The 14,420-nt window shown below is 34.1% G+C and overlaps 1 protein-coding gene across 1 annotated transcript; it reads right to left on the bottom strand.

Moving 5' to 3' along the window:
• Window positions 1-203: 203 nt before the first annotated feature.
• Window positions 204-6,598, bottom strand: LOC131075159 (lipase-like PAD4). The gene is made up of 4 exons (XM_058011986.2): window positions 6,256-6,598; window positions 5,365-5,704; window positions 2,278-3,000; window positions 204-1,252 (listed from the first exon to the last, which is right to left on the bottom strand). The coding sequence occupies exons 1-4, from the start codon at window positions 6,273-6,275 to the stop codon at window positions 422-424; spliced, it is 1,914 nt and encodes a 637-aa protein (XP_057867969.2). The 5' UTR covers window positions 6,276-6,598; the 3' UTR covers window positions 204-421.
• Window positions 6,599-14,420: the final 7,822 nt, after the last annotated feature.

The raw sequence follows: 14,420 nt of genomic DNA, 5'->3' as shown, positions 1-14,420 counted from the left end.
TGAAAGTGTTGTAGTGTTTCTTAACCGGTTCTACTACAAACTTTTCTTTTTTTTTTGGTGATATCTGAGCTTAACAAGAATTGATCTCATGCATGTGTAAATGCAATTTTCTCAATTTCTCTTAGCACTGAGCCTTCCAACAGTAAGCGTTATAATTTACTGTCGGAAGGCTCACTACCAAGAATCAAAAATCAATATGCAATATAATGTGAAATTTTCTTCTAGAGAGTACAAAAATACCAGTACATTCGAAGGAACTCCGTTTACATAGGTCGAATCAGGCTAATACTATTCTGAATGTAACAGAAAAGAAAGACAGCATAGAAAACACAGGCTTATGCGGATTAAAAAGGAAATCAACTTTACAAGCAGAAGAAATGGCCATGGAAATAAACAACCTCTAACTAACTTCAGAACTTAATCAAAACCCCGTCTTCTGAACTCCCAATTTCTTGACCCCTTCCATGGATTTGAGCAAAGGGGAGCTTGATTTCCACTCTTCTGAGCATTGCAGTTGAAACTCTCTGTATTCTTTCCACCATATCATGAACCCGCTATCTTCAAAGAAAACCTCCTCGGAAATATTTTTCTCCTCGATCATCTTCGACACATAAACTTCAAAATCTTTGAGGCTTTTCTTGAGATGGGCATTGACTGTTTGGTCTTGCTCTCGCTGAAGATTTGCCAATTCTTTATCAGCTTCTTCTACCCGAGCCCAAAAACAAGAGTCCTCAGTTAAGGATGCAAAAGTTGTGCGATCCTTTTTTCCATATTGGCCACTATCAAGGAGCGTTTGCTTTTTATCATCCAGCCATTTTTCCAGAACCCTATGACGAAGTGGCCTGTTCTCAACTGAGAGATAGCTTCCCCTGTCGCTGTGCAGATGATAGAAGTCTGCAATGTCCAGAGGCTCTACAATTTTTCTGAATGCAGAGCCAGCATATACCCATTTGTCTGTGCTTCGGAAGTCACTGGGCAATTGATGCTTCTTCACCATATTAATAATGTTATCCCAGAAGGGATGTAGATGTCTCCTAATGCCATCGACATAAACATCCATCTTTTCGCCCTGGACTTTGAAAACATTGTAGGAGCAACGACTGTTGTCATTGCGCACTTTTTTACTGTACCATTCTACCTCTGCCATTCTACATTGGTTAGTGCTCAACTTTGAAGTTAGATTCACAATGTCCATGTCATGCCTGTGTTTCAAATCTGCAGCTTTTTTCAGGGCATCAAATGCAGATTTAGTCTGTTTAACAGTAAAAGTCGTCATCATCAATTTCTAAATACAGTATGAGTAAACAACAATTAAAGAAAACAATTAAACAGAACCTCCTAAGAAGCTATCGTATCTAGAAATCTTATTTTTAAGGACAAATAAGTAACTTTCAAAATTTCAACAATTGTTTTCAGAGTAGGATATAATTCATCTTATAGTTCAAAACTTTTCTATTTCACATTTATTATAGGTCATCTTTATTTTTTTAAAATTTTGATAGCATAATTTTAAGATATAGAGATGTCAGAATTTGTCTGTTGAATCTTTTTTAACATCAATATTTCGGATCATATTCTATTATTCATTAATTTTTTATTCGCGGGCTTTAACTTATTTTGATAATAGATCATGGAATGTGATCCAAAAGATTAATGTTAAAAAATGTTATGCAGCCAAAATCCAAAAAACTCTGCATATTAATTCTATTCTATCAACACTATTGAGATTTTTCATAGTAATATGTACAATGAAAATCAAGCTTCCTTTGATTCAAATTCATATACAGAATTGTTTTGGATTTTAACTGTAACATTTTTTAACATCAGCATTTTGACTCATATTTCATGAGACATCATCATTCTATTTTCTTTACTCTAACTCATCTTGATAATAGATCACACAGCATAATATAAAATGTTGATATACACAATTGAAATTCAAAAATCTCTATATATTAAACTATAAAAAATTATATTTATACTAATTAATATAAAATCAATCTCCTTCCCTCCCTCCCTCCCCTGACATCCCTGACGGCTCCAATAACTTCCCTAGGGCAAGCTCTTCCAATTTTCAAAGTTATTGGAGCTCCTTTAATGAATGCCTTTGTATACTTGTAAGAAGATTGAGACTGTAATCGAACATACCTGGACTAGGCTAATTTGTGACGAAATGCATGCAAAACAAAAAGACTTATAAAGTTCTAAAAATTGTATATACGATTTGAATACAAAGAGTTATATGAGGGATTAATTGAAAAATAATAATGAGATTACCAGAGTCCGAAAACCCATGGCTTCTAATTGCAGTGCTATTCCCATCTCAACGGAGGATTCTAATTGCAGTGCCAGTCCCATCTCAATGGAAGATTCTGAGACGATGTTTGCAGTTCTTGTTGAGTATCCACTTTTAATAACATGATCCAGCATATCACCATAATTTTTGTGCTCTGAAATCAATAAACCGGCAATATCATTTTCTTCTGCAATGCCATTTTCTTCTATGCTTTGCAAAGTTAAAATTAACATCTCCAAGGCAGCTTGACTGTCCTCGATACAAGCTGCTCCGTAAGTTGAACAGAACATATAAGTACCAAAGGGTTTATATGGGCTAGACTCTCCAAGGCACTTGAAATTGTCAAGAAGTTTCCTGCAAGCTTCTTGAGGATCAGAAACATTGCCCGTTATACTCCCTCTCAGAGAAAAAATCGAAATCAAATACACTGCAACTGTTTCAAATGGTGCAAGAAGCATGCGAGGAACAACATCATGTTTTGAAACAACATGACAAAATCTTCCAGACCAATCATGGTAACCAATTGATTCTTTAAGAGCAGCATTTCCCACCAAAGGAGAGCCAAATGTAATGCATAAAGGATAGATATTTTTCAGCCTCTTATCCAGGAAGCAGATCGTAGCCAGGGTTGCTATAGCACCTCCTATAGAATGACCCACAAATATAATGGATTGTTCCTTTCCCTGTTTGGATAAATTCTCCATCTGATTAAACAGACAATTAAACATCGTTAAATTGGAATCTTGATCTTTGGAAATCTAGTGGATGAAATTTGAATCTTAGAACTTTGGAAATCTACTGAATGAAATAAATTTGATTCTTTGGTAGCAGGAACTTTAAATCGGTACATTTTAAATGACCTATAATGTTTTCAAAACTTAGAATTGTAAAGATAAAAAGTTAGCATAAAAAATGTTGAGAATTAACAGGCATAGATAATTGCATAAATTAAGATAGATAGCCATAGAACTACACAGAACATTGCGTTGTTCAGTTCACTTTCTGTTAAAAGATAAGTCAGGGATCAGTTATAGAGGGGTCAATAGTTCATAGTTCAGTAGCAGAACATTCCAGACAGTTAATGGGAGATCCTACGTTTGATTCGTAGCTGATGTATGAAAAGTGTAACGGAGTATCAAAGTTCAGGTCAGAAGATGCAGGTGAATCACCTAGAATGTGAATCAAAGTAGAGTGTTGGAAGATGAACCACCCCTCACCAAAGATAGACTGGTCACAAAAAGAACTGATAGTTCAGTGACAGAGCTACCTAGAAATATTAAATTTGATACCTAACTGTAGGAAACAGGGGAGGCAGGAGATAAAACAGAACCAAACGCATATGGACATTACTGAAGCGCTGACGGCCCAGTAGCAGGATTGGCTCGAACGCCCTGTAGTGCAGGAACTCTAGCTCCACCAGCTCTATTGGATACCCATTAATCTTTCTCAATCCTCGCACGCATTTGCCACCGTCGTCTTCGTCTGCCCAAAGCATGCATCAACTCCACTGCAGCCATTACGGGATCAAAAACTCAGGTCTCTACTAACATTGTTTCTCCTCTGCGTGCGTTTCAAAACCCTTATGTCTTCTCTCGCTAAGACTCTGATCTTATACTCACTCGTAGGATGGCCACCAACACTCTCACCCATGGCTTCAACAACAAACTATAACCTTAGATCTCTCCTGCTGTATACACACAATGTGCAACTTCTCTAAATACATTTCATGGCTTTGTCTCAAACCTTTGATCCAACCTTCTACAGTGACTATCTCTGAGACACCATCAGTTCTGATACCAGATGTGAGAAACAGGGGAGGCGGGAGATAAAACAGAACTAAACAAGCTCAAAACTTTCATTTGTTATTATCATATTACAAGAGAAACATTACATTCTTTGACTGAGCTGTAGCTCATACATTAAACACCATTACATTGAGACTGATATTCTCTAACAGACTCTTCTATCATCTCTGTAGAGCTGGACCCTCCGAAGGGAGAGTGAGCACATAAAACAAAGGCAAACATTATATAGAAATCTAGGCACATACGTTGGAGAGAGGGAACACAATGAAATAATGTTTTCTAAAGAACCTACAATCTGTGTGAAATATGCAGCTAGGACAGATTAATTGATATCATATCAAATCTTGCCAAAATCTGTATTCATTGCTTGTCTTCAATGCTAGTCAGGGGTGATATGATGTGCCTACGGAGGATATGAGACAGGAGAAGTTAGTCAGGAGTAGTTGGAATTATTTCCAACACAAACTAATCCATAAAATTTTAATTTTATCCAGTCTTCTTTCTATAGATACCCTGACTGGGTTGGTTTCAAGAGTTGATCATATGTGCTGCAGAGGGATCTGAGTCATAAGAACGATTTAAATACTGAGCGGTTGAACATAGAAAGCTCACGCTCAAGGTCAATAGCTCTAGTGAATTGTCAAATTATAGATTAGTTCGAAAGTGTTTTCAGGGTTATAATCAAAATGATAATTTAGCACAGATCTTTTGTTCATTGAACTAGAAATCTTAAATAAGAGGGTACAATACACAAGTTCATGGTGAACTGAAGCCTTTATAGGCAAAGCTTTTTAAAGATATGGGTTTTGGGTAGAAAGTTGGAAATAAGTCATGTTCAAATTAAAGATGGGTTGGTCTTAAAAAGGTCAGTTGTTTAATAGAATAATATTTCAGTTTAGGTTAAAATTTTAGTTGGTTAATGAAAAGTTCAACAAGAGTCAGATCAGACTAGAAGTCCTGAACATTCTACAGAGTGCCTTATTCTGAAGTGTTGAAAATAAATCACCATAATCAAAGATGGGCTAATCCTAAAAGGACCAATAACTTAGACATAGAGAACTTCAATGACAAATAAAAGATCCTAAATTTAAGTCCTAACTGATCCATGAAAAACTCAATACAAAATACTTAAACTTCACATAAACCATAAACCAAAAACTGCATTGGGTAGAAAAAACTGCAAGATTTAGGCTTTGGAATGCAATAGCACGCATCCCTAATCAAAGAGCAACCATAAAAGAGAAGTAAAAAGGGTTTTCATACCTGGGTTTTTAAGTCTGATCTTTGCATAATATCAAGGAACTTGTAGAGAGCTCCTTTGTGAACAAGAGCCGGTTGATCATCATCATCCTTGAGACGGTCAGAGAAGAACTTGTTCTCATTCTTGATATCGCATTGTTCATATGTACTATTAGTGACAGTGAAATCTCCTATGTGAAAGGAAGGGAATGTGATAAATACTACGCCTTCACTTTCATACTGATCACTCCAACGAAAATAAGTATTGTCACTGTTTTCTGCAGTACTGCGCGTCTCCTCCCAAGCTCTTTTCAGGATTTCACAATAAGACAGATAATTTGCCTGCTCCTTTCCAGGAGCAAACCTATAACAAACAGTTCAGCAATGATCACCAACTGGGTACTTTGAAAACTAGTTTCTTACTATAAATTTCGAAAGGAAATTTGACATTCCAAAGAAATCAATTCTTTTCTAATTAAATCCATTAAATTTTTCAGAAATAGTTTCAGATTTGAAACGAATTATTTTTCCATAATCCATGAAAGTTGTTAGCTAATGCTTCTGGTTTGAAATAAATGCTTCTGGTTTGAAAAAATTACACACAATCAAAATCAGAAGCATTAACTAGCAAATTTCAAATTTGTTTAGTATTTTTAACATTCAACCAAAAATTGCATCAGGATGGTGTTTGACATGTATTAGAAACTAATTCTTTCCGGCTCTACTCATCCCTTGCTAATTTACCAAACAATTATGTTAAAATTTCAACCCAAATAATAATTAACAAATTTATATTTTATCATTATGATGATGAATCCAGAATATGATTCAAATATTGATAAAAAATATAGAAATACAATAAAATTCAAAAATTACAACAAGAAATATAATATATTGTCAAAAACTGATACTTACGGTAACGGATCTTCATCCATGCTTTCTGAGCTGATCTTTGCTGCTTGTTTGGAATGGAAATTAAGTTTTATAATCTATGATATTAAATAATTTAAATATAATATATGAAACTATCCACATGTAATTGTAGTTGTATTTCAATTAAGAGATATATATGCCTCACCTCTTCTCCTTCAAAGATAAAAATAAGAATATAAAAACTCTTTTAAATTGTTAAGGGAACGGGTGTGGAATTTGATAGGTGCGAACAAGAACGAAGAAACGTCGTATAAACTGGGATAGCGAGAAGATGCGTTTATCAGGCAAAGTCCAGAAAAGTCTAAGAAAAGTCTAAGCTTTGGTTTCAAGTCAGTGCGATGGGTTGTCCTGTATTCTTAGGACAGGACATGCAGAAGATATGTAATATTTGTGTTTTTTATATTTATATGTATAATTTTTTTAAATATAAAATTATTATTTTCTTTTAAGGTAGGAAATTATTGCATGAATTTTAATCAATGATTGTATATAATTAACAAGTGTCGTGTAGTGGGAGTATTTACCATCATAATATTGTATTAAAAATATATGTTTTAATTTTTAATTATTATAATTTTGAATCATTTTTATTTTAAAATTATATTAGGATAATTATATTTATGTAATATTAACTACAAATTTTATTTTAATAAAATAATATAAACTAGCAATTGCACTTTGGTGTGCAATGGGTATGCTGAAGAGGCGTGAAAGGTTCAATTGGAGAAATTTTGGTCTATTTCTTGGATAAATTTGTGTAGTGTGTGCGGTCAATTTGTGTTCATGATGTTGTTTGTATAACAAAGGACTTAATTGAGAGGTGATAGCTTAAAATCAACTATGCATCCACTTATAAGAATTCAATCATAACTAAAATGAAACCTTTGAATTGAGAAGATAATCAAGTTTTATTAGCAACAAGATCATTTTATCTTTGCAATAGGGTGAGCGCAAGAGTGAGGTTGAGATAGGGCTAGAAAGAGGGATATATAGAGGGGTAAGAGTGAGAGAGAGATTGGTAAAGAGATAGATATAGAGAAAGAGAAGAAGATGGAGATATAATTGGAGTCGAAGATAGAGATGGATAATGGGGAGAGGAAGATGGAGAGAAAGAGAGAGATAGAGAAAGGGAGAGGGGCATATAAAGATAGAAAGAGAGGAGATAGAGAGGGAGAGACAAAGTGGAAGAGATAGAGAGAGATATAAAGGAAGAGGGAGAGATTGTGTGTGTGTGTGTGTGTGTGTGTGTGTGAGAGAGAGAGAGAGAGAGAGAGAGAGAGAGAGAGGGGGGGAGGGAGAGAGATAAATAAATGGAAAAATAGAGCTAGAGAGAGGGTGAGAGAAATACAGGACAGATATATATTGGAAGAGAAAGAGAAAGATACAGAGATATACATGAAGAAAAAGGGAGAGAGGTAGAGATAAAGAAATAAATAGGGGGATAGGGAGGGAATGGGGAGGGAGAGATTGGGAGAAATATAGATGAGGGTAAGATAAAGAGAGGGATGGCCTAGAAAGAGAGAGGGGGGAAATTGATATAGATAAATGAAAATATAGATAGGTAGAGAGGGATAGAGATATATGTATAGAAAGAGATAGATAGATGAGGTGAAAAGAGATGGAGAGAAATATAGAAAAAGATATATTGTGCAAGAGATATGGAGCAAATGAGAGAGAGGGGAGGGGGGGGTAAGAGTGAGAGAAAGGAGCTAATGTAAAGACAAGTAATAAAGAGAGAAAGGTTTAGACTTTAGAGAGAGGGAGATAGATAAAGAGAGAGAGAGAGAGAGATAGAGAGAGAGAGAGAAGAACAAGTAGATAAATATAAAAAGAGGTAGTGATGGGGAGATAGGGAGAGCTAAAATAGAAAGAGGGAGAGAAGAGATATAGAAGAATATAAAGAGATAGATATAGGGATAGAAAGGATCTAGAGATTAAATATAACTTATAAAATATAGAGGGGGTGAGCAAGAGGGAGAGATAGAAGGAGAGGAAAAGGGGGGGGGGGAAGAAATAGAGATAGAAAGATGATGAGAATTAGAGAGCGGGAGATAGAGAGAGATAGAAAGATAAAGATATAGAAAGTGATATATGGAGAGGTAGAGAGGGATATTGAGAGAGTGAGAGCGATGAATGAAGAGAACTGTATACTATCTGAGTATGTGCACAAAGATGGTGGTCAGAAAAGTGGACACCACCAAAAAAATAATATGAAAAAACAAGCAGCGCATATGCAGTTATAAATTTTGAAATCACCCCATACGCGCTTAGGTCCATTGTTCCCGAGCCTAAAAATAGTAGCATGTACGCGCTGCTTTTAAGAAAGTTAGTATTAACAAGATCTAGCAATCCATTATATGAATACGACTGACTCTTAAATGTAGTTTTTGTTTGCTTCACCATCTGACATTCTTACATACCAGATTAGTAGGCTTTACAATCTTAGGCAAATATCTAACAGCTTGAGTAGAACTTATCCTTACCATGTATTCAAAATTAACATGACACATTCTCCTATTCCACAACCAAATTTCACCAATCTGAGCAATAAAATAACTTTTCTCACCGACATTCAAGTGAAAGACATTACCTTTAGATTTAGTCCCTGTTGCAATCTCTATATCAGAGGCATTTCAGATCTTACATTTACCATTCTTGAATTGCAAATCATATCTCTTATAAACCATCTATCTAACACTCAAAAGATTATACTTCAAACCTTCAACGTACAAGATATCATCAGTATTATGCTTACCATTGAAAGATATAGAACCTCTTCCATGAATCACACAAGCTTTGTCATCTCCAAATCTTACTATACCACTATCATACCTTTCCATATTCACAAATTTAATTTTATCACCTGTCATATGATGTGAACAACTACTGTCAATCACCCATTCATCTTTCTCTTCTATCTTAGCAGCTAAATCTTTCTCCTCAACAATGCAACTTGTAGGATTTATTGATGCCGGATCAACTTCCTTGATAGAAATAAATACAAATTTGTCTTTTGAATTCCCATTCTCCGATTCCTCATCTGTCACACCTTCATCAGCAACATAGTAGCATCTCTTTTTATTTTTGTACTTTCGATATGGCTTATAAGGCTTATCATACTTATAATGCTTCTCATATCTATCATTCTTATCAGATCTATCAAATTTTTAATGCGTATCATATCTAGACATTCTCTTAGGGCACCTAGAAGAAAAATGTCCTACCTTATTACAAGAGAAACTCTTCAAATGCAACTTTCCATCATACTTATCGGATCCTTTAGGCAATCTTTGAGCAATAAGAGTTTTGAGCTCATCTAGTTCTCTTTCTTGTTCTTCCATTTCTCTCTTTTCTTTTTCAAATCTGGATACCCAATATGAAATTTCTCTCGGATCATACTTCTGCTTCCTAGAAATAGAGGCTCTGAATGCAGTCTCAGTGTTGGTACTAAATCCAACACTTTTTCCAATCAACATTTGTCTAGTCATAGTAGTCACACTTTGAATCTCATCAATAGTAGCTACCTTATGTTTATAAGCAAGAGGCAATGATCTCATCACCTTAGCAACAATCTCATCTTCTTCAAGGGTTCTACTAGCACATCCCATATTCATGACAATCTCATTCACCTTACCCATAAAGGTTGTTATGTTGTCATCTTCTCCCATCTTCAATGCTTCATACTTTCCCTTCAAACTCTGCAACTTAGCAACATTAACTTGTGCATCTCCTTCATAAAAGGTCTCCAACTTCTTCCAAATCTCATGTGCAATCTTCAAATCCATCACATTAGTCATCTCTGAATCAATCAAGGCACTCAACAATTCTTCCTTAGCTCATATGTTATGTTCATCATCCTTGATCTCAACATTAGTAACCGGTCCATTCAAAGGAACATTGCAAACATTCTTAGTAATCTTCTAGTACAAATCTCCAAGACACACACAACATCAAAAGGATCCAAGTCAACTAGTTGAAGATACCTCAATAATCAAAATGTGTCAATTGCTAATATCGTTCTCAAAATTCGAGATCATAAGAACACAAATGATCACATAAAAAGAGCTAGATCATGAATCAAATGATGAAACATTGATCGACAAATAGATAAGCTCATGGGGAACAAAAACAAGAGAGGACATGGATGGCACATGCTAGCAAGCTATGCCATTCTAGGTGATCCATGTTGGGGAGGAGAGTCAGAATAGTCTAGCTATATTTTGCTAGTTCCACTCAACTTGTTCATATGGTGTTGTCTTGTTTTAGGAGTTAAGCATATCATATAAGAATTTATTTTGTTTAGTTTCAAGCATGCAACAACCTACATAAGACATGAAAATAGATGCAATATGTTTGGTTCTCGGAACATGACTTTGTTTTGTCTAGTTTCGAGAATGTTTATTTCCTATATAAGACAAATATATGCTTGGTTTCAATAACATCTTGTATATGACATTGCATTACCCGCTTTCAAGAACGTGTACTTCATATACAACATAAAAATGTTGCATCTAGTCTCGGGAATGAAACATCTCATATAAGACTTTGTTTTGTCTGGTTTCAAGTTTGAACACTTCATGTAAGACATGCAAAAAGATAGTACAAAATATAGTACAAAGATGGCAATATGCTATGGCCCCACTTAAGATGTAAACAAAGTCCTATGTTGAAGTCTTAAGGAAATTAGAAACAAGGAGACATGCCTTCAACACCAAGAGGTATCCTTTTAGGCAACAATATTCATAATTCCAAGCTAAAGAGGCATTACTCTTACAAGAAAGGACAAGATAGTTGAAAAAGAAATATCTTGCAACAAGTGTAAAGGGAATCCTTGGAGGAGAATATATTTTTTCTCAAAGACAACTACCTAAAAGAGGAGTTCTTGAACAAAAATAAAATTTACATCATTGGACAAAAGAGAGGAAGGAGAAGAAGAATGCATCCCTTCCCCTTGGTGTTGTATGAAAGGGATTCTTGATGAAGGATGACACACTTTTGAACCAAAGTGAAAAGTTTACTTACAATAGATATACATTGCCAAGTGTAGAAGAGGTTGTAGACAAGGATATACACCTCTTTCATAAGAGAGAATCCTTGAGCAAGCAAACAACTTCACACAAGGAATGACTTCATATTGTAAGAAAACACTACTCAACAAAGGGAAAGTGGATCCTTAGAAAGGATACTCCATTATCAATTCCTCCCAAACTTAGGGAGAATGAGAAGGATTATAGAATCTCTATGTAGAGATTTATTCATAAGAGACGTACGGTTTCAAGAAAGGAATAAGTCCTACCCAAGGAACAAACATGTACTCACATGAAAGATAATTCTATGCAAGTGTTTTAGTTGTACAAAACTCTTTTTTAAAAACGGAATCAAGTAGGACTAAGAATAATATCCACTTTCATACAAGCATTGGAACACAAACACAATTAAAAGAGTGATAATATTTGACTAAATCTTGTAGAAGAGAGTCAAATGACACTTCTAGAGTTTCCATTCCTTTTGTTTCTTTGGAAAGTGAATGAACCATGGAGATATATTGAAGCAATGTGAAACTATGACTGAAGTATGAAGTAAATGATAATTTAGAATTCTAAAATTGATTTATAAACAAATAAATATTTTGAAACAAAGACATAAATGAATGAGAAATCTATTTGTGAATTTGTATCTACAATTCAAAGCTAAATTTGTGGTATCGATTCACCTAGATCGCCCTAGCCTCTAGATTTCTAGACAGGATCTGAGAATCTACTTCCTAAGATTAAGATTGAGATTTCTACTAAAGTTCAAGGGAAACCTTGAGGAAAGGGTCAGGTCCTAAGTGCCTTAGTCAAGAAGAGGGTGTCCCAAGCACCTTGGTCCCAAAAGAAAATGGTTTAAATTTTGAGAATGGTTTTGTATTAGTTTGCTAAAGGTCTCTTGAACTCTATGTCTCCATCAATGACTTTTACCTGCACACAAGAGGAGACAAATGGTGTTGTGAATAGGGGTTTACCTAGGTCAAACCTCGGGCTTGGAATCAACCCTAATTGAAATAGGAATTGAAGTCGATTTAAATTGAAAAGATTGCCTTTTGAGGGCAAGGATGGATCTAAAATTAAAATGCTTGAATGCAAATGATTATAACTTCAATAGGTGATGCAATTCTCGTAGGATAAGTCCACTATGTGTTGATGTAATATCATGATAAATCACATGAAATCCATCATGAAATCATAATTGAAACATAATATGAAGAAGTATTGATGTAGTTTGTTAGTCCTTAAACTAGATCTACTCTTGAGGAAGAAGAATTGCTCTTGAATTGGAGTGGTGGAATGAAATAATAATAGATGTCAAAATGAATTGAGAGAGATGCCTTATATATGGATTTCATCATTAAAATATCCTTTAGGCCAACTTAAATTTAGTGTATATTTTCTTGAAGCTAGATTTGAATAGGGTAAGGACACCCAATTATCCTACCAAAATTCAGGGCAAAAAGTGTGGGACCAAGTGGGTATGACCCTCTTGGTCTCGACAAATTTATCCAAATTTTTTATTGATGCCAGATAATGGGATTCTAATGTTGATTCTAGTTAGATGGATCAAACCATGATGTATAGATATGCGAAATGTGTTTTGGAAGTTGAAATTGGCATAGGATTAAGGATAAATTAGGATAAAAAGATAATGGCCACACCTAGATTTAAGGGCCCAAATAATGGAATGTTGATGTAACAAAGTGGAATAAGACCCATAATATTGAATTAAATACTAATTAACTCCAAAAAAGGTCCTATAATGCATAGAGGAATGAGAAGTACTAAATGAATGCTAGGAGAGTGTGAAAATGGACATACTAATAAAGATATTAAATTTACGATGCTACATATATACACATATATGTATATATGCACATATGCATATGTATGTATAAATATACATAAATGTGTGTGTGTATGTGTGTGTGCACATATATACACATACACACACATATATATATAGACATATCTCTATGTATAGATACATATACATTTATACATTACATATATATGCATATATGCATATATACATACATGCATGATACACTCATGTGTGTGTACATGTGTTTTTCATATAATTTTTTAAAGATAAATTTATACAATAAATTTATGATTTGGATTGGATCAATAGAGAATTCGAAGAGGTTTGAACTATTTTGTTGGTGTAAATATATAAAGACATGATTTCTATATGATCAAAATTTTATACTACAATATATTTATTTCATTGGATTCTTTGTGGTTAGCAAGAAAGAATTAGACTTTACAAAGAAGTGGAAAAATATTGAGGACTTAGTATAGGATAATGTACAATAGAACTATTTAAATAAATGTTTCTAAAATCAACTAGTAATAGAGGTATTTACCAGTAGTAGAAGATACATATAAGATAGAGGAAACTAACACCTTATCACAAAAAAATGAGCGACGATTAGAATATATATAGATAGAAGTGAGACAAATAGAACCAATAGAAGTAGTTTCAACTTACCTAGTAAGAAGATGTTAAATAAATGCTTACACCTACTTGATAAAAGACAACCAACTGGTTCATGGAGATCTCATATATGTATGGGATGATATGAAAAATTATTTTTGTTATACATTTTTTTTCCTTAACATTACTGAGCAAGTACTTCAATGGATATATCTTTGCCACAAGCAATGTTTTATGATTCAATCGGTAATGTCTAAACTTCCAAACAGTAAAAACAACTACTAGACGATGTACACTCAATATCTACAATAACATTTAATTCTTTTATAAAATTTTAAAAAAACCTTCAATCAATATCTACTTGTTTAATTTTTTTTAATAAAAAACTGTCTACAAACAATAACACTATTACTTTCATTTAAGATATTACAAATTCAGAAAATATTCTAAAACTTCCCCATAACCGGGACACAAGTCTGACAAGTCAAGTCTATTTTCTCATATTTCCAGGAAAAATGTGAAAAAGAATGATGTTTGTTTGGATGCGAAATTTCCAGACAGCAATCTTGACGCATTCAATAAGTATAATAATAGAGTGAGTTGCATTCAATGGTCAAAGTCTTTTCTTTGGGATATTTTGTCCATACTCCTTTGATTGTTTAATTCAATATCTAGAA

Source organism: Cryptomeria japonica, chromosome 5 (genome assembly GCF_030272615.1).
Source record: "Cryptomeria japonica chromosome 5, Sugi_1.0, whole genome shotgun sequence".
Classification (NCBI taxonomy): Eukaryota; Viridiplantae; Streptophyta; class Pinopsida; order Cupressales; family Cupressaceae; genus Cryptomeria; species Cryptomeria japonica.
This window is presented reverse-complemented; position numbering and strand designations above follow the sequence as displayed.